The sequence below is a fragment of the Hylobates moloch genome, unplaced genomic scaffold (genome assembly GCF_009828535.3).
Source record: "Hylobates moloch isolate HMO894 unplaced genomic scaffold, HMol_V3 SCAFFOLD_1, whole genome shotgun sequence".
In the NCBI taxonomy this organism is placed as follows: Eukaryota; Metazoa; Chordata; class Mammalia; order Primates; family Hylobatidae; genus Hylobates; species Hylobates moloch.
In genome coordinates, this window is record NW_026652276.1 from 124,828,074 (window position 1) to 124,855,256 (window position 27,183).

General features: G+C 50.6%; 2 protein-coding genes across 3 annotated transcripts in view; one reads left to right on the forward strand and one right to left on the reverse strand.

Annotated features, from left to right (window-relative positions):
- The window catches only part of NUDCD3 (NudC domain containing 3), a 110,737-nt gene extending 90,765 nt beyond the window's left edge, over positions 1-19,972 (forward strand). Inside the window, exons 5-6 of one of the 2 annotated variants that reach the window (XM_032758185.2) lie at positions 7,161-7,349; positions 13,434-19,972. In XM_032758185.2, coding sequence (XP_032614076.1) covers positions 7,161-7,349; positions 13,434-13,544 — 300 coding nt within the window. In that variant the 3' untranslated portion in view covers positions 13,545-19,972. The other variant, XM_058445243.1, reaches the window with a different exon arrangement.
- The window catches only part of OGDH (oxoglutarate dehydrogenase), a 486,510-nt gene that overhangs the window by 315,460 nt on the left and 143,867 nt on the right, over positions 1-27,183 (reverse strand). The gene's annotated exons all lie outside the window — the stretch shown is intronic.

Consider the following 27,183-nt stretch of genomic DNA (forward strand, 5'->3'; position numbering starts at 1 on the left):
AGTTTACCCAGATATTCCATTGTCACTTCTTAGAACAATTGTGAGGATGAAACGAAGATGGGTGGTTTATTGTCTACTTGTCCTCATTGGCGAGCCACTTTCCTGAGTCCCCACAACCTTTCCTGGCTCATTGAGGCCATCCCATGGATTACTTAACATACTTCTTCATAAATTCAGAGTGGGAACTACAGATTAAATTACCTTAGCATTTTGGCAAGAGCCCAGAGCCTGGAAATTAGCATGTGAATGTAATATGAGCCCTTAAGCCTTCAGTGCAAGTGATGTCTCTAGGGAGAGCCCTCAGTGTTTTTCAGGGGAAATCGGAATCCTTCATCAGTTCCAGTAGGGAAGAGCTGAAGCTTACGGATTTAGCAGAAGCTGAGGCTTACGAAATTTAGCCCAAGGAAACCTGTTCCAGTGTGAGTGGAAGGAATGTACTGAGCAGAGCCGGCTAATGGTGCCTGTTGGTGGCACCATGGACAGAGTGCTGGGCACCCTTGTTTCATGGGGTTGGAGGAGAGGAAGGGAACGCAGCTCGGCATTGCTTTGTCGGCCCCATCCCTGGAATATGTGGGCCTTCCAGCCACACTCAGACCACAGCTGGATCCTATCTGGCCTATACAGTGTTTTAATTTTGTTTCTAATTTTCAAACTTAAAAAAATATTTGACAGCATTGAAAATCAGGAGATTGCCCATAACAGTGCTGACTTGTGGAGTGTCCTGAGAAGCCGAATCTGCTCCAGTGTGGCCCACATTCCCCCAGCAGCAGGTGCTGAGCAGGTGCCCTGGACCTCTGCCACGCTGTCGTCTCACCCCGTTATCTGCTCTCGTTCCGAGGTGCCTTCCCGGAAGGAACGTCCCACAGCATTCCCATAAGTCTCATTGGCCCAGTCTCGATCACGCGGGCAGCTGTGAGGAGTAAAGTCGTCCTCGCTGGGCACATTGCTTCCCTGAATAGAAATGAGGTTCCGTTACTAAGGAAGGAAAGGGATATAAATGCTGGTGAGTCATCAGCGCAGATTGGGGGATGCTGAGGTAAGTTTATTCATGTTGAGGTGGAAGTTTCTGTGAGGACATTTTGGGAACACTGTTCAGCCTGCAGTCTGGGGTCCCTCAGAGAAATGGACTGATTAGAGGTCTGGGACTGGGTAGATAAAAGAGGAACCTGGAGCGTTTTGTTACGCTGGAAAATGAGAACGTGCCAGGGAAATGATGGAGCACCATCAAAGTCAAGCAACCTCCACCAAGCTTGTCTGGGATCGTTTCACACCAACATAATTAAGCATGGTAATGAGTTATAAGCCATTGAGAAACCAGAGAGGCCAGGAATCCAGGGGTCAGTACTGACAGCAATAGATAGGTAACTTCATTGCAGAAGAGAAGGTGCTTGCTTCAGTAAGAAGCATAAGCCACCAGTCAGTGTGGAGGGACTAGGGCAAGAAAGTCAGCATTTCCCAGCCTTCGTGGGAGAGATGGGACCAGCAGATACTACGCGGGGCAGGGTGGAGCAGGGATGCAGGGGTTCTGGAGAGGAGAGTTTGCAAGTCAATAACTACAGTGGAGAAGTCAGACCTCCCTTTGGCCAGGTAACCTGAGTGAACGACCCACCCACTGAGGGCTGTGGATGTTGTGTGCCTGCAGGTGGAACATGTGTGTGTCCAGCTGGGTGTGCACACATGAGTTAATCAGGAGATGTCAGGGGAGGAAAAAGGCTGTGGAAATGTCCCAGATTAAAGAGGACAGGACCCTCAAGATGCAGGAGGGACTCTGGACTGGACCCTGTTCCGTAAATCATCATAAGTTATTTCCTTATCCTTAGGAAATAACTCAGGACAAAGGGCCAAGATGAATGCAACCTATTCTTAAAATGGTTCAGAGAAAATATTATGTTATTATATATTATACATACAGCATACATACAGAGTGAGACCACACAGCTACTAAACACTTGTATGGGTGTCTTTGTACTTGTCTTATTCTAGTAACTTTAAGCTTAAAATTCTTTCCAAATAAAATGTTAAAAAAAATGAGAAGGCTAATAAGCACATGAGAAGCTCAACGTCATGAGTCATTAGGGGAATGCAAAGCAAAACCATGATGAGATACCCCTAGACACCTCTTAGAAGAGCTGCTAAGAAGGCAGACAGCACCAAGCGCTAAATGAGACGGGGCACCTGGTGCTCTTCTGTGCTACTGGTAGGGGTGCAGTGGAGTGGTCAGTCTGGACAGTAGCTGACATCACGTGACCCAACACATGCATTCCTGGCTGCTTACCAAGGAGAATAGAAAGCAGGCAGATCTCTACAGCAGCTCTCTACCTGATTGCAAAACACTGGAAATGCCCACATGTCCACAAACAAGTGTGTGGTCTGCCTGTGCCGTGAAGCACAGTGTGGCTGAGCGTCAGAGTCCCCACACTCAAAGGAGGCAGCAGATATAGGGATGCACACTGTGTGATTCCACACATGTGACATTCTGGACACGGACATGCTGGATGGCAGAACGAGCATCGGGCTGAGAGGACTGCTGAGAAGGGGAATGGGGCTGCTGGGATGTGGGTTGATTGTAGCAGCAGCTCATGGAGATGTGACCTCAAAAGAGTGATTTTTACTATGTGCATACTATACCTCCACAAACTTGACTTTAAAAAAATAAAATATTCACAGAAAAAAACAAAAGTGTAAAACCGTCAGACTACTTTATCAGAGGTTATTTTTAGATAGAGGCCTTTGAACTCCATCCTAGGAACATTGTACCCACGTCCTCCTAGAACTGCATCTAGCACTGGGTGTCAGAAGACAGCCCTGCAAGACTTGTATGCTCTGTACCATTCAGTGGTTTTGAAGGTTAACTACCAGAAGTCATATCTGAGGCCTCCCAGAAGCATTACTCTAACGAAAGTAGTTAAATGTGGACAGTGACAGCAGAAACATTTACACATTAAACCAGTTTATAGAACATGAGAATGTTCAGAGCATAAAGAAGCTTGTCAGCTCAATGACTTAAGAGGCGTGGGCCATTCAAAAAAAGGTCTGGAGTTTGGGAAGGAGAAAGGAATGGGGATCTGCAGCTCAGAGTGAGAGATTCTGTAAAGGAACAGTGTGGAGAGGGACTCCCGGCAAGTCAAGAACGATGTTAGAATGCCCTTGTTTAGAATAATTATCATGTTAATAATATTGTTCATATTGTTTTTACTAATATGCTCATCCTTAGAAAATAGAAGATATTCTAAGGGTACTAAGTAAATACTTAACTAAAATTTTGCAACTGAGACCTTGGTCTTCCAGAGCGTTTACAAGAACCTTTATAGAAAACACCTCAGGTCCTGTTTGCTGCCCCAGCATGGAGGTCAGCCCACTTGCTTACAGTGATGACAGGTGGAAACTTGACTGGAGCAGGTCTGGAAGGCAGAGGAGGCAGGCCTGTGTGTATACGGTCAGGACAAAGGACCAGTGGTGCTAGCCACACCTGTGGGATGGCTGTAATTAAAAACACAAACACACACACACACACACACACACACACAAACAAAACAAAACAAAACAAAAAAAACAGAAGATAACAAGTGTTGGTGAGGGTATGGAGAAACTGGAGCCATTGTATGCCACTGGTGGGAATGTGAAGTGGTGCAGCTGCTTTGGAAAATAGTATGGTAGTTCCTCAAAAAGTTAACTGTAGAATTACCATATGACCCAGCACTTCTGGGTAAATATGCAGAAGAATTGGAAACAGGGACTCAAACAGATATATGTACATCAGTGTTCATAGCAGCATTATTCACAACAGCCAAAAAGTGGGGGCACCTGAAATGTCCATCAGTTGATGAATAGATAAACAAAATGTGGTTTATCCATACAGTGGAATATTATTCAGCCTTAAAAAGGAATGAAGTTCTGATTCATGCTGCAACATAGATGAACATTAAGGAGGACATTATGCCAAGTGAAATAAGCCAGACAAAAACAAACAGAAAACTGTATTATTCCATTTGCGTGAAATGTCCAAAACAGGCAAATCTGTAGAGGCAGAATCATTAGTAGTTGCCAGTGGCTTGGTGGGGTTGAGGGAACAATTTAGAGGAAGGGTTAGAGCAAATGGGGAGTGACTGATAATTGGCACAGGGCTTCTTTGTGAGGTAATGAAAGTGTTTTGAAACTAGATAAAGGTGATGGTTGTGCACCATTGTGGATATACTACATGCCATTGAGTTCACTTTTGAATGGTAAGTTTTGTGTTAAGTGGATTTTGCCTCCATTAAAAATTGTTCAATATAAAGTCGGCTCACATCTCCTCCTAAAATACCTCACTGATGCACATGCGTGACGTCTGTGAGTGAGGATGGCCCCCTTGGAGAGCTGCACTGCCCAGCATAGTAGCTGCTAGCCACATGTGGCAGCTGAGTAAACACTTGACAGGTGGCTCACGTGACTGAAGAACTGAATTAGTTTATTTTAATTAACTTAAATTTAAAACCTACTTGATTTAGTTACTGGAAAACCTTGAATATTTTTGAAACAACTTGGGATATACCCTTTCAATTGTAAATATTATGAAATCTAAACACAGATCAAGTATTTCTGATGAAAAAGTGCAGTGCTCATCTTAATTTTTGTTGGGTTCAAGTGTACTTCTGTGTCCAAAGTACACTTGTGGACACAGAAGATTTGAGGATGTTCCCCTCCTTCCTGTTGGGCAGGTGGCTCATTGTCTTCAGGTCCATCTCCCACTGTGCCCAGGAGCCCTCCACTCTGGGTGTGTGTTTGGACCTGGCCGGTGAAACCCTGTGTTGGGGTCTGTGGAGTGCTGAAAGGCCTGAGAGCACCAGCACCATACCCTGGATGGTGTGTAGGCTGACCCCCTGCCCACATAGTGCTGGTGGTGGGCTGTCAGCCCCAGTGTAGCTCTGCTTTGCCTCTTCATGCTGGGCAATCTGGAAAAGGCCCTTACTTCCAAGGGTTTGTCCTCATTTTTAAATACAAAAAATGATATGTATGGTAAATGGTAATGGTATGTATTTTACGGGACTTTTGAACGCTAATAAAATAAGTTACATCGATCACAGTAATAACTACTGGTGAAGTTAAAAAATTCGTAAAGGATCTCTTCTTTCCAGAGACTTACAGTTCTGCAAGTTCCTCTGAAGTCTTCCTTGGAATAGAGAAAACAATGCATTTCCCTCTTGGAAGGTTTTCATTGCATCAGCTTGGTAAAGACGAGGTAGAGTTCATAGTGTTGGGGTCTCTGAGGGTGAGTCAGGTCCCCGTCACACAAACTGTAAAGTCAGCGACAAACCAGCTTAGCAGAGTGTCTGGAAATGGAAGATTCATCCCAAATTTAAATTGACACTGGCAGAGCAGCGTCATTTACTGGGTAGAGCTGGCGTGTAGGGGAGCCACCCACTCCCCCTGTTCACCACTCCCCCTATCTGCTCTGGGAATGTCAGACAAGATTTCTGGGATGCTGTCTTCAGGTCATGATTGCAGGTTTTTGTCTTGCTCTTCCCAGTTCTGGAAAATCTCCATTGTGTGCTCTCCCGCACCACAGCAGTGCCCACCCTCTTCATTAGTAGAGCACATTCTCGGACTTGATCCCTGGGCTCTGCAGAGTCTGGTGCTGAGTACCTTCTGTGGTGTGGGTAGGTTTTGGCAGCCGGGGCTTGGAGGTGGGAAGGTGGAAGGTGCAGTGTTAGGACACTGCTCTCTCAAGCCCGTGTATGCTGGTGAGTCTCCAGTGCTCCCTCTTGGGGGGACATGGTGTCCTGTGGACTCACTGTGACCTCTTGAGTGTCACAGTTACCCTGAGTGTGGCTTGGTAGGTTTTGCCCACCCGGTCAATAAGTGTCCTGGTGGCTGCACCTCCATAGATGAGAGCTGCTCTCACTTGACGGCCCTTTGCTACCTTTTCTCCCTTTCTGTGAGCACCTTAGTGGTTTAATCCCATCAGAGAGTCCCATCACACTTGGGCATGTGAATGTATTCTTTCAATTGTAAATATTATGAAATCTAAACACAGATCAAGTATTTCTGATGAAAAAGTGCAGTGCTCATCTAGGGCAAAGTAGACAAACCCACTCTGTTGCTTCTTGGCCACTCTGGTAAGAATTTTGAGCCCAGCCACTGACCACAGCAGATGCAGCCAGTTTTCTTGTTTTCTGTGTCCCCATAACCGCTGATAACGGGGCATGGTGTGGCCAGGGCCCTCCTCTGTGTCCCTGGGACAGGCCAAGCAGCCAGAGTCACCTAGGTACATACAGCACCCCTCACGTTTGCTCTCATACTGCAGTTCTAGTTGTCTTTAAGTTTTTACGGTAATGACATGAGTCTCACAGACCCCAACACTGAGGGCTGGATCGTAAGTGCTGGGTGCTGCTTCCTTTGACCAAGGGGTGTCTGTGCCATCCCCACAGAGGTGCCCAAGGAGGCCGGGACCACTTTTGGGGTTGGTTCTTGATGGTCATTTCTCCTTCCCAAGCCATCAGAGAACTTTAGGGAATGGGGCTGGAGGACCCCCTCATACAGCAAGCTTGGCCCCAGTGAGGAAGAAGTAGGGACAGGGCATGGTGCTCTGTCATGGGGTGAGGACTCCCCAGGAGATTCTGTCATACATTAGGCTGAGCCCTAAGTCTCACAGGTCCCAGCTTACCCCCAAGATAGCAGAATGCTGGGTGTTGCTCTTGGAAGCAAGAGAGATCACTGGAGAGGTAGTTGGTTGGTAAGAGCTAAGCAGAGCCTTCCATGGCAAGCGTAGGGGCAGGCTGGGCTGGCCCAGGAGAGGTCCTGGTGTGGGGGGTGTTAGGGGTCTTGGAAAACAGCCTTTCTTGATGAGAGTAGGCAAGGTGAGCACATGGAACGGGCACTGTCCTGAGTATCCAGGACCTGCTGAAGAAGGACAAAGGCATCTTCCAGAATGTCAGTCCCCTCAGGTATGTGCCTCCTAGCTCTTCCCTGGGATATGTTGTTAGCACAGGCAGCAAATGCATTCCCAGGTGCAGAGGGTCCTGCCTTGGGTTCTGGCACCCCCTCTTGTCTGTCACCTCCCTTTGTGTAGTTGGTCCTGAGCTTATCCTGGACACCCATCCCTCAGTGGGCTCTGCTCTGTCCCCAGCCCTGGACACCTGTCTCAGGTCTCTGACTCAGGTCTCTGTCCTGCTTGTTCCCAGGTGAACCTGAGCAAGGTGGGCGAGTATTGGTGGAACGCCATCCTGGAGGGAGAAGAGCCCATCGACATTGACAAGATCAACAAGGAGCGCTCCATGGCCACCGTGGACGAGGAAGAACAGGCAGTGCTGGACAGGCTTACCTTTGACTACCACCAGAAGCTGCAGGGAAAGCCACAGAGCCATGAGCTGGTACAAGCACTGCAGTCCTGGAGAGCCCACCCTTTAGGCCCTTGTGCTGGTGACAAGGCCGATAGTGGCAGAGGGGTTGGTGATGACGGTGGGGAAGAAGGTTGTGTGGACCAGCTTCGTGCCATGTCCTAGCCTAGCAAGGAACCTGTCTTACCTGCTCTTGTCCCCAGTCACTGCCTCACAGGTGCACTCCGGTCTTTCAGCTGTGTTCTAATATCCGGGCTGAGAGCCCAGATAACAGGACCTCTAAGGGTGTCATGAGATGTGCCCTGCCTGCACCAGAGCCTGGTAACATCAAGTGTGTTGATGGCTTTTGTTTGTGCCTCATCTGCACATATCTTCCCATGAAGAGTCGCTTGGTGGGACCTTTGGTAGAGGAGGGGAGGGAGCCAGGCTGCAGAGCCAGTTTCTGGATGTTGGAGGCCAGCATGTGAAGACTCTGTGATGTCAGCAGTGGGTTAGGGAGGAGGAAGAGAAAGCTTCCTGTCCGACCAGCGTAGTGCCCAGTGTAGAGTTTGCTCATGGCCAAAGAGAATGATTAATTAGATGTATACATTCTTTCTTCCTATTTTAATAACCCCAAGAGTAGCTATTTAGGGAAAGAAGGGTTGCTTTCCTCAGATTATTTTTAACCTCCCGTGTCCCATATACCCAGCACGTGGGTTTGGGCCGCAGTACAGCAGGGCATGCGGACCCAGTGCAGCCTTGAGTCAGTGGGGAGGGGTCATCTGCTGGGCACAGTCTCCTTATTTTTGTTCTGTAAACACGGACCACCTCCTCCCCCTGAAGATCGCTGATTGATATTTTCTTCTCATTTTGTCTCTTGTTGGAAACTTACCTTGTGGTGTATCTGGATTGTCTTAGTCTTGCCTTCCGGTACAGGCAAGACTAAGACTAAGGTACACGTATTAATACATCGTAGGTGGTTCTGCAAGCCCTGTTGCTGTGTGTCGTCCATTCTTGCCTGTTTTCACAGACAAGTGCATCCTGCTCTTATGAGGTGAAGGAGCCTGCGGAGAGGAGTGTCAGCATGTTCTCTTCACCTGGCCCTGCCACACCAGGGGCATGTCCTGAGCACTTAGTACACACAGTTAAGGTGGGGTTGACTGGCTGTACAGTACCCCTGAAAATACAGTTTGTTTGTTTTTTGTTTTTTGTTTTTGTTTTTTTTCCCCCACAATAGAGAAATTGAATTTCTGAGGTTGTGACTCAGTAGCTTAAGCAGCAGGGATGGGGTTTGATCTCTGATCTGATTTCACACCTGTCTGTCCTCGCAGCCCTGTCCACCCTGGCCGTTGTCTCTATGGAAGAGAATGTTCCTCTAGGTTTGGCCCCTTTTTCCACCCGGGGCATGGCAAGCTTAAAGGACATCTTTGCTTGGCCCGTGTCCATGCAGAGTTTGAAGCCTCAGGTAGTATTGCAGCATGTGCTCAGCTGAGCTCAGCTCAGGTGCTTAGACAGCCAGACCTGCCTGGTTATGGCTCATTCCAGTTATGCTGCATTTGCCTGTGGCCACTAGATGAAAGGCCAGCCTTTGAACCTTTGCCCTATGGGTAGGGCTTCTCATGGTAGTGTTTGGGGGTGGGGTATGTGAGGGTCTGCCCACTCTGTGCCCATATTCAGCACTGGGTCCACAAAAGGGCTGAGATCTATTCATGAGTTGACCTTTGGGAGAAAGAGTCTGTTTCGACTGGAGAACATGAACCCAGATGCCTTTTGTCCTAGGCAGGTAAGAAGGCAGTCTTACCACGTGCCCCTTAGAAGTGTCTTTTTGTGCCACAGGATGGAGGGTCTAAGGTCAAGTGGTTTCTCACATCTTCCCCAGACACTGACACTGAGTCTTTGTTACAGAGAGATGATAAAAATTATTGTAGTTTGAATGGCATTTGTGCGTTTTTCAAAGCCTTGATGAAGTTTTTGTAGACTTTATTTATTTTTTTTTTTTAATTTTTTGAGACAGAGCCTCTCTCTGTCACCCAGGCTAGAATGCAGTGGTGTGATCTCAGCTCACTGAAACCTCTGCCTCCCAGGTTCAAGCGGTTCTCCTGCCTCAGCCTCCTGAGTAACTGGGACTACAGGCACACACCACTATGCCCAGCTAATTTTTGTATTTTTAGTAGAGACGGGATTTCACCGTGTTGGCCAGGCTGGTCTCGAACTCCTGACCTCAGATGATCCACCTGCTTTAGCCTCCCAAAGTGCTGGTATTACAGGCATGAGCCACCACGCCTGGCCAGTTTTCTGTAGACTTTAGCTGTTGAGGCATGGGAGAAGCTAGGATGCTCTGGCTGTTTTTATCTGTAAGCCCTCATGTTTCCTGTGATTGTATCTCTTACAGAACCTTATATTCAAAAACAAAATAGCATTAATACCTGCTCATTATTGGAGTTGCCAGTAGTGCCACGGACACGCGTGGAGGTGTCAGGGGCTCCACCAACCTTTTCTTCTTCTTCTCTACATCCTTGCCCCTCCCCTTCCCTCCTTTCTTGCTGTTTCCCTTTTCTTTCCCTTATATCCTTCCCTCTCCTTGACCTTCCTCTCAGTCTTTTTCTCCCATCCTTTATGTTCTGTGCCAAAACCTTGTAACATTGCATAGTCTCACACCCCTATTGGGGCACGTCGGTGAGGAAGACAGACACAGATCTGCCTTTGTGGTGCTAGGATTCCAGCCATTACCTTCTCCAAAGAGTATTTCAGTCCTGCTTTGCAGTCTCATTGATAATCCTCCCCAGGAAGTAGCTGCTCTTGTCTCTCCATTTCTGGAGGCCTAAGGCCTCCTTATTTTGATGGCTTGTTGCCAAGCCCACTGCCCAGGACCAGGAATGGGGAGGTCTGTTCATTCCAGGTAAGCTGAGGCAACTTCCAGGCAGTTCTGGACCTCAAACCCCTACCTGGATCCTCACTGTCAGTCTGGGACAGGCCAACCTCAAGGGGTGAAAGATGGCAGCACTATGCACCATGCACATATATGCTTGCACACATGCAGCATCACAGGGTGCAACTGGCATCTCCTTCATGCCCTACTGCTCTGCTCTGAGGGCAATTCATTGGGGTCATCCTGTTGGTGTCCTCTTGGCAAGCTGTTTTTTTTGGCCCCTAGGGCACTGCACAGCCCGGTGTGGAACAGAAAGTCCCCGTGCCTGCAAACAGCTTCTTGTGACCTAGCAAGGGGGAGCCCGTAGACTGGGCAGCGACCCAGTTAGGAAGGATTCAAAGAACCTTGAAGATGCTGTGGTCCAGTGGAAAGAGCTCTGTGTGTTGAATCTAAATCTGTTCTGCTGTAGACTTGCCATGGGGCAGCATCCTGACCCTTGAGAGGATGTGTGTCCCTCCCCAGAGTAAAGTGCCCTGGGAGATCTTCAGCGACATGCAGGAGCCCAGGGCTGGTGGCGGGGGGGTAGGTCCCAGAGTGACCCTCTTCCTGAGATTGACCTCCTCAACAGCCAGGGAGCCTCCAGCTCTCAGGCGACAGCTATAAACAGTAATGAACTGACTTCTCAGGGCTATGGTCGTTCATTGTGTGTGTCCAAGCACCTGCCTGGTGCTGATGCTAAAGTCTCAACTCCTTCCTGGGCATGACAGTGTCTGGGGCAGGGTCTGCAGAATATGGAGGCTTGCAACACGCAGAGATTTCATGTAAAATGTCCTCAGTGACTGTAGCCTTTTTTTAAAAAATCAAATGAGGAAACAGACCTAGAAGGTAGGTATGTGCCCTCATGTGGCCTCATGTAGCAGGTTAGCCACATTTTATTCAGGTGTCCTCAGGGATACCTCACAGGCAGAGAGACTATTGTGAGAGTTAGGGGGCCGGAGTTGCTTCACTGGGATCACCAGGCTTCGCTAAGGAGAGAGAATGGAAAACGGGCCAGGTTCTCCTGTCAGCCTCCATCTGCCGTTCACGTCGGCATAGTCACAGTTACCAGCATGCTCTGGCATTGATGCCCATTTATGGTGTGAACTCAGAGTTTTCTAAATTTGCCAAGATTTCAAATTGTGCTTCTAATGCCACAGATGCTGTGTATTTTGAAGCAATTTTATTTTGAAATGACAATACTTTTATTGTTTTAAATTCTTTGGTGTCACTAACCTTTTTCCAAAGTCAACAAATTAAAAACCCTTCATCTTTTCCCTAATTTTTTTTGAGCAGGATTCCCCCATCTAGAAAGAGAATGTGGAATGTACAGGTGCCATTGCTCTGTCTGCGCTCAGATGTGTCTGTGTCTAGGATCTCTTCAGCCTGGTAGGATTCACCCTAACAGTTAGTAATTGTGACATCTCATAGGCAGATAGCATTGGCATGGTCTCTGGTCATAGAGTGAATTTGGTGACACACAGGAATGCCTGCTCTCTACTTTTGCCTCAGGAAAGATCTGAGTGCTGATCTTGGCACCCTAGGCTCCCTCTATTGTAAGATCAAGTCTACTAATCTGCCCTTTGCACTCTGGGCATCCTACATCGCGCCCCCATCCAGCAGCCCGGGTTCCCAGGGTAAGACTGTGGTGGCTGCAGGGCTCCGCAGCTGTCATTTGCCCTACAGCTGGCTGGAATTCTGTTGAAAGGTTCAGAGGCTTCATGCAGCTGCCTGCTGAAGTCATCCATTCTTGTGTTTGGTTGCGGCTGTGCAGCCTCACACCTCCAGTGGGCAGAGGTGTGGGCCATGCTTTCTGGGCTGTGCAGAGGGGGCTTTGTGTAGTCTTCTCTGCACCCACAGACACTCCATGTGAGCTGCAGCACTTGTTCTCAAAATGGTCTTTCCAAAGTCTCTGATGTGAGTTGTCTGTAAGAAATTGATAGTAATGTCAATTAATCCCTAGTATATAGTATCTGTCTTTGATATGCTTGTTGTTGCATCACTTAGGTCTTAAAAAAAGAAAAAGAAGCTGGGTATGGTGGACTGCACCCATAGTTTTAAGTACTCAGGAGGCTGAGTTTGGGAGGATCGCTTGAGCCCAGGAGTTTGAAGCTGCTCTGAGCTATGACCACACACTGCACTCTAGCCTTGGAAACAGAGTGAGACCCTATCTGTAAAAAATAAAAACAGGAAAAAGAAAACTCTCTTGTTAGGAAGATTATGTTTTATTTAAGGAGAAGCCCTGATGCTGAGAATCCCACAGCCTCATTTTCTGGGCCTATGCTACAGGGTTTTGTGCAACAGGGACTGTGGATCATATTGGTAGAATAACTACTGGCCCTACACAGTCTCTTTTGTCTCTTATGGTCAGAAGGTCAGAAGGAAGGAGAGATCATCCCTAGCCCTCAGTGTACTCATGGTGGCCAGGAGAGGAGGGCAGATGTGGAGTCCCTATGAGGAGAGAGGGCCTGCCAGCTTAGGTACAGATGCTTCCCTCAGGGTCCAATCTTCTTGATGTCCCCTGCCATGGCCACACACTGAGCCTTGCTTCTGATCCTTGGAGGCTAGATAGTTCCAGAATGGCCACACATTGGCGAGGGCTTAGTCAACCAGCTCTGACTGCATCTGCAAGGATGCAGTGGGGAATTCCTGACTGATGGGTCTACCACTGGACATTCTGAGGTTTCTTCCCCCGTGCCACATCCTGGGTCAACCCTGGGTTGTCTGATGATATGGTTCTTGATGCTGATAACTGGGGTGCTAGGGTACCTCCTCTGCACACCTTAGTCATGACTCAGGTGGGGCTTGAGCACTTTCTCTACGCACCTTCTCTACAACCCCGGTGGGCTGGGACACTCCCTCTTCATGCCTTAATCAGTGCCTGGTGGGACCATAGACGTTGCAGGCTGTTTGGAATTTGGACAGAGATCCTGGTGGAAAAGGGACAAGATGAACCATAAAGAGGAGCCAATGCTTGCTGGGTACAGAAGATGGAGGGTTAGAAATTCAGTCTGTGGAGCACAGTCTTGGAGAGAAATTGGCAGGCACCCAGTACCTCCCTTGATCGAAGGCTGCTCCAGGGTAGTACGGTTCTCTGGTCAGCCGGTCTTGCCAGGCAAGTGCCTGAGCCCTGAGGAAGCAGGAAGGCTCTCTGCCTGCAGTCAGAGTCTGCTCTGGGAGAAAGTACACAGTGCCTTGTGATACCCTTTAATCTCTCTATTTTCTGTTTGTAGAAAGTCCATGAGATGCTGAAGAAGGGGTGGGATGCTGAAGGTTCTCCCTTCCGAGGCCAGCGATTCGACCCTGCCATGTTCAACATCTCCCCGGGGGCTGTGCAGTTTTAATGACCAGAAGGAAAGGAAACCCTCGCCGGTGGGGAGGCAGAGCCTTATCCTCGGCTGCCCTCCTCGGCTCCCTGCGTTCCAGGGACTTGCTCGTCTTGTTTACCCCTAGCCATCCTTTCTTTCAAGGGTGAACCAGGCCTTCCACCCTGACCTTGTATCTCCAGACTGTTCCAGAGAAGGTGCGGGGCCAGCTGCTATGTGGTGGCCGCTGTGGCTGACACTGAGTGAAGGTGTTTGAAATGCAGGAGAGGATATCCCAGCAAATTGGGATCACATGCTTTTGTCTCCACAGCAACCAGCCACTGCAGGCAGCATGTCTTTCCTCCCCTGCTCTCTGCTTGCTGTTGTTTTGACGCTATTCTGCTTGCATGTCTTCTGGTTGGGATGTGGAGTTGTTGCTGGACTCTCAGGCGAAGCTGAAGTCATTGAAGTGTGTGAAGCTCTGTGCTTGTATGAGGGCAAGCAAGGAATGGCTGTGCCTGGGGCTGCTTTGGGAAACTCCTTGCCCCTTGACCTCTTTTGAGAGCATTCATGTGGTCTTTTTACTCATCCCCTTATAAATGTGCTCTGCCTGCCTCAGCCTCATGGTCAGAGCAGTGGAGACTGGAGCCCTGTTTGCACGTTCTAGTTGTTGGGAGAAAGCCTAGGTTCTGGGCTCAGGTCCAGATGCAGCGGGGATTCTGTTCTCTGACTGTGGCGACCTTGCTTTGGTTCTTGTTGAAGTGAACCAAGCCCGGCCACCACGCATGGCATGCTGTGCTTGGCTCCCCATAAGATGTCCTCTTTGGGTGCACGATGTCAAAGCGTGGGCAGGAGTGGAGAGCTGGTGCCCTCAGGAGGAGACCACAGCATTTCCATCAGCTCATCAGCAGAGCACGACAGCCACAAGTCCTGAGAAGCTTTGACCTTGAAGGGCTTCTGGGAGAGGAGGAATTTCTGCATGGGGCGTGAAGGCACACTGTCCCACCACAACTGAACCAGAAGAGAGTGAAGACTCCCCTCTTCCCATCCTCTGTGCCAGGTGCCAGACTGTGCTCCTTGGAACTTATGGCCCGATCTTACCTGTTCTTCAGGGACTGGTCACTGCCTCAGGACCCCCAAGCCTATTCCCTGAGCCATGGCTGCTGACTGACTCCAGCCAAGGTGCGAAGACGAGATTATGAGACAGGGCCTCAGGCCCGTGTTCCAAGTACTCACAGGGGCTCTGGGTACCCATCGCCGGGAGTATGGTTCAGCTACCACCGGCACTGTCCATTTGCCTGTCTGTCAAGCTCAGAGCATGGATAAGCCACACAACAGGGCAGTGCACCCTGGCACCATGCATGGCCAGCAAGAATCAAGGCCCGCAGATGCTAAGAGAGCCTATCGTCAGGGGAAGCTCCCCGCCCCTGCACACTCTCTGTGGATACTTGGGTTGTGGGGGCTCTCTTGGAGAGTAAGTTTGTGGTTTGTTTCTGGTTTACAGTGGTGGCTGACACCCCTTGTAAGAAAGCATTCCTGGGAAGTCTTCTGTGGGTCCAAACATGTTGCTCCGATCATCACAGGAGAGCAAAAGGCCCTAGATGCCCCCTTTGGAATGTGAGAGTCTTGTTGTCTATTTGCCACTGAGCTGGTGAAGCCCCTCTAAAGAGATCTCGACCCTGGGGAGCAGAATTCTTGTCATCTATGAGGGATCCTGAGGACTTTGTCATTTTTTTCCTGGAGTTCTTCCCATCGAGGTCCTAGGATTTGCACACCACTGTCCCACGAGAGCTTTCCTGCCTAATGAAAGGAGGTCTTGTGGTGTGTGTCTCCTCTCTTCTCTGTAGTTCCCGAGTTGGTCCCCATTGCAGCCCCCACCCTGTGGGTAGTCTTCCAGAAGTGATGCAGTGGTGTGAGATGCCCTAAACCTTGTTATTTGGGAGACTTTGAGAGTCATTCACTTCCATGGTGACTAGTGTTTGTTTTGCTTGATTTTATATTCTGCGTTGCATTTCTCCCCACTCCCTGCCCTGCTTTAATAAATGGCAAACCAATATCCAGGAAGAATGACTGAGGGGCAGTATTGGGTATTGGCCCCATGGCAGGAACAGCCACTTGCATCTGGTCCTGGTGCCACACTGCAGTGCTTGGTGTGGTTGTGGAGCCTGTCCCTGCGCACCTTGCTCCCATTGAGCCACGCTGTCTGGTGGGTGATCTCTGCCCTGAGCCACCACCCTGGACTGGCCCAGTCTCCGGAGCTGGCACACCCTGCCTGTTTTCTCTTTTTAGACACAACAGCAGCAGTTTGGTCAGCCACTAAGTCCCACCAGCTGAGGTCCGAGGAAAGCGGGGTGACTCATTTCCCTTGTCCAGGGCCCCAGGAGAGTGAGGTGTCCAGCCTGCAAAGCTGTTCCAGCTCCTTGATGTTGGTTTGCAATAAATTGGTATTTAAGCAGTTCTGGGTCTGTGTGTGACATTTGCTGCTGAGACAGTCCTGTCTGTGCATGGTCATTATTGTTATATTCTATCCTCGAGGTCCCAGGCCAATGTACACAGCAAACACCAGCATGGGGAATTCTTAGGGGTTGTTTCCCATCTGGTCTGAATGCACTGGGCAAGATCTCAATACAGCTTTAGAAATCCTGTAAGATTTTGACCAGTGGGGAGAAAAAGAATGTAGCTATAGATCTTACATCCTTTCAAACAGGTTCTGGAATTCTGTAGTTACCGGAAAGCTTAGGGTGAGGGCAGAGTTGGGAATGATTTCACTGAAGGGCCACCTTTGCCCACCAGGCTCCAAGGCCCTCCTTGGTCTCCAGGTGCATACCTACTGTTACCTTTGCTGAGCCCTCTCAATGGGCTTCCTACAGGACATAACCCCGTGTCTGACACAGAAGTCTCCCAGGTGGCTGGCCACCTGCTTCTTCCTCAGTCAGATCTTTGACTCTCCTTCTCTGTGCCCCACCCTGTTCTGTGCCCACCCCATCTCCAGCCTTCCCCGACCCTGCCCACCCCTGGGGACAGGACCTAGGGGTGTGAGAAGTACTTCTTGGCTGAACGAAGACTGTTTCAAAGGCAATCCTTAGAATTGCCTAGCATACTCCCAGGGCCAGAAATAACCCGCGAGAAAGGAGAGGCATATTTGCCCCTGAAGAGTGCAGGAGGGAGAACAGTTGAGAAGTGTTTTGTGTGGAAATGTGTCCAAGAGGCATCAGCTGCTGCACAGAGAACTCACTGCCCAGAACACTACGCTTGGGGAACAGACCTCACCCCTACCTCAAATCTGCTCCCCACTGGGCCTGTTGGCAGCCAGCTCAGCTGGGGAAGGGACAGCATGACTCACTTTGTGGATGAAAAGCATGAAGTTGTCAGCACAGAACCTGGCCAGTCCTTGATAAACTCCATCCTTGGTGGTCAGAGGCCAAGCAGCCCATGTGGCCCAAGGTCCTGAAGGACTGGGCTATGTCCCTGAGGCTCCTCTCTACTGTCTGACTGCGAGGTCTGGGGAACAGGCATTTAAACCAGGCTGCTGCCCTGGGGAGTGCTCACTGGATGCGAGGGTGCCCCATAGGGACAGGGTCACAAAGCCCTGGGGCTTCCCCTGCCAGTCCTGGTGAGGACAGTGTGGTCACTATCTCAGAGAGACGAAAAATGGATATTCTGTCATTTCAGACTAAACTACTCACCCAGCTCACACTAATGGATTTGTTAATTTTACCTTTTTTTTTTCTTTCCAACTTTTAGGTTCAAGGTTTGTTACATGGGTAAATTGGATCATAGGGGTTTGGTGTACAGATAATTTTGTCACCCAGGTAATCAGCATGATACCTGATACGTAATTTTTCAGTCCTCACCCTCCTCCCACTCAGTTTTATTTTTTAGTACTGAAAGTTTAACAGACTGGCCTTACCTCAGAGGGAGGGAAGAAACCCCCCCATCACTGGGCTCCTTGGCATGACGGGCCTGATAGGGGTTTTCGATCCACCACCCATTCCTCCACACCAAATGCCTGAAGTCCCCACTTTGCACAGGGAGACAGCATCGTGCCAGGGAAGAGAGGTCAGGCCCGGCTACCCCTCACAACTTCCTGCTTCCTCCTCAGAGAGTGATGAGGAGACCAGAGCCCATGGCAGGACCAACTGTCACTGAACCCAGCTGGCACAGGTCTGCCAGAACACACTGGGGATATGTGCTGGGCTTTCTGGGTAAACCCCTGGCATGCTGGCATTTGCTGTCTTCTCAGTGCTGATGGAGATAGGCACACATGGGGTGTGGGAATGTGGCCACCCTCAGGCAGGTTCATGAGGGTACTGTCAAACACTCAGGTGTATCCCACCTCCTGCCAGGCAGGGCCGAGGCTATTCTCCCTGGAGAAAGGCGGCTTAGGAAACACTTGCAGGAAAGCTGCCTGGACCTGAGAGATGACCCTGACCAGCCTCCCTGCTGCCTCTCTCAGTCCTAGGCCTTCTTCTCCAGAGCTGGTCAGGGCCTCAGGGACTTTGTAGCCTAACCCCTCATTGTGCTACAATCACAGGAGTAAGTAACACTCCCAAGGCCATGTGGCTGGTGACTCAGGGGGCCCAGGCCCAGGATCCTGCCCCATCTGCAGGCCAGTGGTTCCTTGTCTTCTACTTGCTTCTTGGAGCAGCCTCCTCTTAAGCCAACAGCTCCTTCACCTGAGCCCAGTCACTTTGCCCTCCTCCCCAGAACCAAAACCAAAGAGCAAGACCGTCTGCCCCAGGTACAGTCCTGGCCATGCCACATTCTCTGTAGCACCATGACCAAGGTGAGTGGCAGATACTGAAATCATCCAGGGCCACTGCAGACCCCATTCCCAGTGGACTGTTCATCAAGGTACCCTGTCTCAGGCTATCTCAGCCAACCTTGTTGCCCAGCACAGGTCTGGCACATTGAAGATGATCTGTGTTGGATGGGGAAGGCAGAGGGAGGATCCTCCAGCATTGATCACCCACCAAAACCCTCAACAACCCAGACATTGCCGCTGCACTGACCCCATGCTATGAGGAGGGCACTCAGGCTGTTAGGAGCCTGCTGACTCAGGCATTGGGCTGCGGCCTGCCTGCCTTGCCTGCCTGCCAGCGGAGCACTGCCCCCAAGCCCCTCTTACTGTAGAGACAGGCTCTTGCCTCCCAGTGTGCACTTTGTGCAAGACACAGGCAGGTAAGGGTCTGCCAGAGGACAGGGAGTGTTGTTGGGGCACCGTGGGGCTTGGAGGAGGCCCCTCTGGCAGGGAAAGGGAGCCCTCACCTCTGCTGGACTAGGGAGTTTAGGAAGCTGCTCTGGTCCAGGGAACTGGGGATCCAGAGAACTGGGGATCAGGGCCATCTTGTGACCCCAGTGGTGGTCCCTAGTGAGACTGCTGAGCTCCAGCCTGAGAGTTCAGGAACTCACCAGTGATTGCTTGTGGGCACTAATGACCCAGTGTGTGGAGACCTCATTTACCAGGTGTGCCTAGCCTGCAGGCAAATCCCAAGGCAGTGACCCTTAGGGAAGAGACAGGGTTTGGGGTCATCAGGGAAACCCAGGTACCTGTCGGAATGGGCTACAGACTGGAGCTCAGCCTTAAGCTGGGGAAGATTCCAGCACCCCTGAGTGACCACCTCTTGGTAATGCAAAGAAGGAATTTTGTGACTCCAGGGTGACATTTCTAAGCTTGGCATCATGCAGGGTGGGCTTGGGCTCAATATGGGTGACTGTTAGTCTAGGGCTGTCTCAATGAGGCTATCCAGGCAGAAAGGCTCACACACCTGGCAGGCAGAGGGTCTAGAGAGGAAGGGGCAACAGGCCTGAGGAGGGGACAGCAAGGCAAGGAGGTAGAATAGGCCTTGTCTGGACAGTGGTCACCTGTTAGGTCCACAGCTTGTCCTCCCTGGCCTGACCAGCCAGGTGAGGAGAGATCCAAACCATCCACCTGAAGGCATTCAGGGTGCCTGATGACAAGACCCCAGCCACCGTGGGCTCTCATGTCCTGGTAGGAAGGTATACCTAAAGCAGGTGGACCTGGTAGTGGTGGACACTGTCTGCCTCCCCGGGGCTGGTCTGTTCATGCCAGGCTGTTTTCCCATTTGCTTCCACCTTCAGCTCAGAGAGGAATCACCTTCACACCTCTGCTAAAATTAACCCAGCTCTGCACCCACCATTCTCCTCTATGCAACACCTGCTACTGGAGAACCCTACCCCCTCAAATACACGTCATCCTCAGAGCCCTGCGATGTGCTGTGGTCTCCCTGCCACCATTCAAGGGGCCACAACCAGGTCCAGCCTGTCTTCCCTGGCACCAGTCTCTCTCTATGCAGTGAGGGAAACTCGGGCACCTCTAAACTATTCTCCAGTGTTCTCCCCAGAGGTGGTCAGCCATGTGATGGCAAGAGTCACTTCTTAAGCTTTTGCTATCCCCAGAAACTTAAAGCAACACCAACCACACCCAAAAGTCAAGTGATAAGACAGCAGCAGTAGAGCATTAACTGAGCGCAGGGCCCTGGTGACTCCTCGACACCCCAGGCTCTCCTGCTAGTAACCTCCCATTGGCAGAGCCAGGCACTCTGCAAAGCCCTGGACAGTCAGCAGCCTCCTGAACAGGCTCTGCTGTCCCCACTCACAACTTCAGAACAGCTAGGACTCCGGTGACCTCCCCCCCACCCCTCACCCGCCAGCTGCTTCATCTCTGTCCCAAGATAACTGCTCTCCAGAATTTTCTATGATATGGTCGTTTTAAGTTTTTTTTGAGACAGTTTTTCCTGTGTTGCCCAGACTGGACTCAAACCTCTGGGCTCAAGTGATCCTCCTGCTTCAGCCTCCCAAGTAGCTGGGACTATAAGTGTGCACGACTGTGCCTGGCTTGATGGTGTCATTTTTCACTGTACGTGTATTTGTAAACTGTATAAATCAGTATCTTTGTCACTTGCTTTTCTTTCTTTCTCCCTTACCTTCATGAGCTGTCTGTGTCCACATACACCCTCCTCTGCTCCCCCAGGTAGGGTATGGTATTCCATTGAGTGGATATCACAGTTTATTTAACAACATCCTGTTGGTGAGTACTTAGGTTGGTCCCAATTTCTCAATATTACAACAATGCAGCAGTTATTCTCAAGCGTGAGAGATTCCCTAGGCATTTCCTGTGAGTGGAGTTGCGGAGTCACAGGGCATCCTCTGTACCCCTCCTGTGAGTGGGTCTTGTTGCTCAGCTCCTCACCATTTTAATGGACTCTGTAATGTGTGCAGTCATGCTGAGTGTAAAGTTGGATTGCCCATGCATTTCCTTTGTCATGGTGAGGTTGAACTCCCATTTATATTTTTATTAGGCATTCAGGTTCCTTCTGTGAATTTTGTTTCTATTTTTCACCATTTATTCTACTAAGCTGTTTGTCTTTTATTGTTGACTTGTAGGAATGTTCTGCATACAACCCTTTGCAAGTTGTATTTATTCCAGAACTCCCAGCCTGGAGCCTGTGTTTGCACTTTAAGCTCCCCTTCCACCCTCCTGGTACCCCAAGGTGGGGGGCATTCTTGAGGATCACCCCTTACTCTGTGCTCAGGCCACCGTGAGTCCCAAGACGCTGGCTGCATTTCCCCTACATTTCCCATCTGGATGGGACTGTAGGGCAGGCACATTTCCCAGAGGCAGGGCAGGGCTGTAGGGCATGCATTTGGGATAGAAGCTGCCTCTACTCCCAGGATAGAGCCCAAATTCCCCAGTAAGCCTGCCTGTGCCCATGGAGCGTTCCCTCAGGTTTAGAGACCTGCTCTCCTGGCTGTGGCTGGTGGCAGCACCCAAGCCACCTGTGTTGTAGGTGGGCCCGTTCATGACCTGTCAGATGACCAAATGAGCAGTCTATCCCACTGCCCACTTCCTCATCGCAGGGCTTTGGGGGAAGAAAGCACTAAGCAGTTGAGATGGTCTAAGTTTCTTGTCTCACATCCAGCTTGCATGGAGAACAGAAAGTGAGTGCCATGAGCAAGACTGGGCCTGCAGCCCTTGGAGAGAACCCCAGCGCCATGGGCCCAGCAGGAAGGACTGATCCCACCAAAAGCATCTCTGGCCCCTCCTGGCTCTCAGCCTGGGTAGTGCCTACCCCTCACAGAAGTCTGGCCACCTGGCGCTCTACCTGGGAGCTCTCTGCTGTTGACTCTGGGAGAATACCCAGGTGGAGATACAACCCAGCCCTCCACATACCACCTGCCTTCTCCCCCTTCCCAGGAACCTTCAGGACAGGGTCATCCAAGTCCAGAGCCTGGGAGCCCCTGGCTTCTTCCCCAGCCAGCATTGACATCTCCAGCCTCCACCACGTCTGGGAGGAGCCCCTGACAGGGGAGCGTGGAAGGGATTCCCATCTGAACAATGAAACCGCTGAGTGGAGAATCCACATTTCTCAGATCCATCAGAGAATCGCAGTCACACAGCACACGCTGCCCCCAAACCAGAGAGACAGGCAGGTGGACACTGAGGACCACAGCTGACTGGAGCAGAGGCTGCTGCTGGAGCCCCATGGGAAGGAACATGGAAAGGGGAATGAACTGGGACAGAGAGAAACTCATTTTCACCCAGCTCAGTGGAATCCTCTACTGAAGTCCTGAGAAGCACGCACTCAACTGTGAGGAAGACGCCTGCTGGGGGTCAGCTAGGCCCATCTCTTCTCCAAGAACTGACCCCCTCACAGGGATTGCCCTGCCCTTCACCCCAAGGAAGCAGAACATCAGTCTTGGGTTGTAAGACCAGCACCCAAAGCTGCCAGCCAGGGCTGAGTGGGCACCTAGGGAGCAGGGTGGGAACAGAGTGGACAGACCAGAGACACTGGCTGCAGTGTGAGAGGCCAGTAGAGATCCAAAGAGATCAGAACAGGGAGGAAGAGGGACACTCAGAGAGGGACCCAGGAGGGATGAGGGAGAGGGACACTCAGGGACACAGGAGGCACAAGGAGGGAGAGGGACTTAGAGATGGACACAGGAGGGACAGGGAGGGAGGGAGACACAGAGATGGACATGGGAGGGACAGGGAGGGAGGGACACAGGGACATGAGAGGGACAGGGAGGGAGAGGGACACTCAGATGAGGGCACAGGGAGGGAGAGGGACACTCAGAGGTGAATACGGGAGGGTCAGGGAGGGAGAGGGACACCAGAGATGGACACAGGAGGGAAAGGGAGAGAGAGGCACTCGGGGTCTCAGAGATGGACACTGGAGGGACAGGGAGGGAGAGAGACTGAGAGATGCACTCAGAAAGGACATGGAGGAAGTGTATTTTGGGTGCTCAAGGCAGCCCTGCAGGGTTTCAGGGTCCTGTCTGTGTTCAAGATAAATATCCCTGTTTCTAAAGGTTAGTCGTTTTTGTGTCTTGGAGAAAAAAAAAAAGAGCCCTAACTTGAGGCCACCGTCATGTCCGCTTTGCAGGGTTTGCTGATTCCCTGGGATGTCACCTGCTGCTGGCACTTTTGGAGCATGTAGCAGTGGGTTTAGTCTTCAGAGGTGGTCTCACGTTGGGGTTCCAGTGGAAGCCACCAACACCTGAGTGGATCAGAGGTGCAATTTCCCATCTTCCCCTCCCCAGTAGGATCAGAACCCCTGGGGGGGTGGGGGTGGAGGCTTTGGGGGTGAGTTTGAGAAGCACTGCCCTGAACAATGCCTGAGGTGCATCTTACCCATACCCCACATGACAGCTGAGGAAACCAAGGCAGGTGGAAGGTGCCAGAACCTGAAGGTGAGCATCTCCGCAGCGCCATGTCTGACTTTTGGTTAGCGATGGGTTAGGCGTTACAGAAATGAGGGCTGACGGGCCCACACATGAAGGAGGAGGCAACGCCACCCACTCTCTGCGGGAAGACGCGGCCGTAAGTTCACCCCAGGACACAGAGCCCTGCTGAGCGGGTAGGCAGGACAGCGTGGAGCCCACGTGATCTACACCAGGGCGGCTGGTGTGGGAGAGTCCTCCCTGCCTCAGAACAGGAGGACAAGAAGAGCTTCCTGCGGATGCACAAGCTGTTGTGATTTGGGAATTTCAGCATTAGAGACCGTGGGTTCCAGGACTGGGGTAAGGAAGGAAAAAGAGAAAAAGGATCCCCAGCCATTGGGGTTCAGTTCAAGGAGCCGTCCATCCTCCTGCCAAGAGGTGGGGTGCAGGGGTCCTTGGGAGTGTGATCAGAGACCCCCTGCCCCTGCCTTGGGAGGGCCCCCTCATGTTACCCCTCACCCCATCCCACCTCGCACCACCTGCCATGAAGCCCTCCCAGGCCCCCACCCTCCCTTCGGGCTCAGAGCCTGGGTTCAGCTTCCTGGGAGGGACACCTGTCCAGAGGGCACCACCCAGCGGTGGGCACAGTAGTGCAGGCTCCAGACCCCAGGCCTGGTCAACAGGTCACTGCTGTTGCCAAACAAGCCTGTGGACTTAGAGGTGGTGATGGACACCGTGTTGAACCTCTGCTAAGTGGAAGGCAGGCAGTGTGTCTGGTGGCCGGGAGGCATCAGGGCAGAAAGTGGACGGCTGCCTCTGCTTCAGCCTGGATCTACCTGCCACAGGCAGCCACTCCCATGTTCAGGACCTCTGTGAGCAACACAGGCCACTGACACCCCACATTTCCCATATAGTGACAAAAGATAAAAACAAAGGACTCTGCCATCATGACTCAGGGAGGACTGGGCTCTGGTGGACTCCACAGGGCCCGGGGAGCAGGCTGGGCTTAGGTTGGGTCCCTGGGAGGGTCCCCTCAGAGGGGAGAGGACCCTGGAGACATGGATGAGAAAGGAGAGTGGGGACCCTGGGGGCTAGATCTTAAAGGCCATGGTCTGCTGTTTGGAGTTTATCCCAAATGTCTGAAGGCAGAAGAGAGAAGCAGGGCAGGAGCCAGACCCCAAGGGAGGGCACTGGGAGATAGGGACACCACAACCCTACTTGGCCCCTGAGAGCGGGGCCACCCTCAGTCCCACCACTGAAGCTCTGTGCAGGCCCAGGCCACCTCTCCCCTCCCCTGACCCTAACCCCCTTCTCCCCTGCTCCTCTTCCATCTCCTTCCTTTTCTCCTTTCCATAGGCATGTGGCTTGGCTCACCACGTGTGATCCCCAAGGATCCCCAGGCAGGATCTCCTGCTCCACACATGAAGGCAGGTGCCAGAGGCAAGGTGGAGGCCTGGGCACAGGTGTACATGGGGTGGCAGGCCCCACAAAAGTACTCCTTGGTCACTCCTGTGACCCCAGGAGCTAAGAGCTTCCTTAGGACCTGTTCTCAAAGGGGTGCCTGTGACCCTTGCCATCCCCCGCTCATCTCACCCAGCCCTCACTGTCACTTCCACACTGAGCAAGGTGGAGCACAGCTGGGCTCTCCCTGACTGCTTGCCCAGAGCCAAGGCTACCACAGGAAGGTTAGGGAGGGGGCCTGGTCTCCCCATGCCTCAGTTTCTTCAGCTGCAAAATGACCAACATTGAGTGGGAAGAACCCCAGCACTGAGCATCCAAAGGCACTGGCAGGCTCCCTGGGGGTCCCACCGCATGAGGGCATCAGCACCCTCGACAGCACCACCTGTCTCTGGCCTCCAGTGAATGGCCTCCTGCCACCTGGGGCCTGCCGACCAGAGGTGAGCGACTGAACCCAGGATCACCTGCCCTCAATCCCCACCCCTCAACCACCCCCTTAGCCCACTGCTCTGCTGAACGATCACACTCTCCCTTTCCCCCACACAATGCAGCATACAGACCTGGACACACGTCAATGGCCCCTCCTTCAGGACCCCTGCTGCCCATAGGCAAGACCCGGCCTGGCCCTAACCCAACCCCTGTCCTCCCCTACCCTTTCTGATTCCCTGCCCTACCCATCGTCACTGTTTACTACACTGCCCTCACCTGAGGAGGGGTGTTGGGAAACCCCCACACACTTTAAATTATTTTAAGTGTAATAAAATATACATAACAGAAAATTTATCCTTTTAACAGTTTCAAGTGTGCAAGCTCTGTGGCATTAAGTACATTCACATGGTTGTGCAACCATCACCACCATCCAGCTCCAGAACTTTTTCATCTTCCCAAACTGAAACTCCATAGCCATTAAAATTTTGAGTTGTTGCTGGCATTGAAAAAAAAAACAAGAGATTTTATGTAAAGATCTGGTTTCTGAGCTCTTTTGAAAAAGTAAAGAGCCCAGGCAGTGCTGGGTGGGATCCTTCTAGGGACAGCCTCAGCTGTAGCAGGTAGGCAGGGCTGAGCACCACAGTCCTCACCACTCCCCACTTCACACCACAGGTCCCCCGCATAGGGACATTCAGGGCAGAGGGGACCCACTGCCCTAGAGGCAGTATCCCCTGGCAGATTGGTTGTCAGCCTGGTCAGCCTGGCTGCAACACTGCACTGGGAGGAACTGGAGACCGAGCAAGGGATGCTACCAGGGTCCAGAAGGAGAATGGAGTCAGACTGCCTTGGCAGAGGGAACAGCCCAGGTAGAATCCACAAGCAGGTATGTGCATAGGGCCTTGAATGGCAAACTAAGGGGTGTGGATAGGTTTGTGGTCAGTTGAAGGTGTGGAGAGCCCTCACAGAGGAGGGCAGGTCTTGGATTTAGCACCATGGCAGAGCAAGGGGCTGGGTCAGAGGCAGAGACAGGAGATGCATTAGTAGTGAGGGCAGCCTGGGCACTCCTCACCTTTAGCTGCTTTCTCGTATAACCCTCTTGTCCACCCAGAAAGGCTGAAGGGATGCCCACGACAAAGGAACTGTCTGAGGCCTGCCTTCACAGGCCACCCAGGTTATCTTCCACACATGAACAAACATAATCCTAGATGGATTTCTCGGATTAATTTTTAACTTCTCATTTTTCAGAAGAAATTTTAATATATAAAGTACATTTTGATCTACAAGCATCATAAAAGATGAAAGAATACTGTCACACAATACTGTCCTTTTAGCAAAATGGGATGGTCCAGGATCTTGTGAAATATTGTGTGATGAAGTCCTTCATGCTGAATGATTCACTGAATGAGAATGTCATATTTCCTTTTTGAAATTAGAAATATATTGTTCATCATTAATTCTTGAGTTCAAGAAAATTTATCTGGGATGTTATCATTTGAAGACTCATTCTAAGATTTCCCTTGTACTTTCATTTTCATCATTATCATTATCATTAGAGAGTGCTGCTGTCTTTCTATGTCATCTTCTGAATTGCCTAATAATAGTGAATGTCATTCTCTGCAAATTTTCTAATCTTTGCTGATATAGGCAGCAAATGAAAAATTCTGAATCCTTAACTGTATTCAATGAAAGCTAAATGCGGCTATCAACAGTCTTTGTTTCTATCTTCTCCTTCTCCTCTTTGTCTTCCTCCTTCTTTTATGAATACAGAAGTTAAACTTTTTAAATCCACATAGAACATAATAATAATGTACCTAGAAAATACTAACAAATCTATCCAGTGATAATATATATAAAAAACATAAAAACATAAAATTTACATAAAATTTACCATTACAAGCTCTGTGGCATTAAATATATTCACGTGGTTGTGTAACCATAACCACCACCATCCAGCTCCAGAACTTTTTCATCTTCCTAAACTGAAACTCCATATTCATTAAAATTTTACTACTACATTAATAAGTGAATTTAGTAAGTTTGAAGAATACAAGATCAATGTACAAAATCAATTGCATTTCTGTATACTAGCAACAAACAAGTGGAAAAT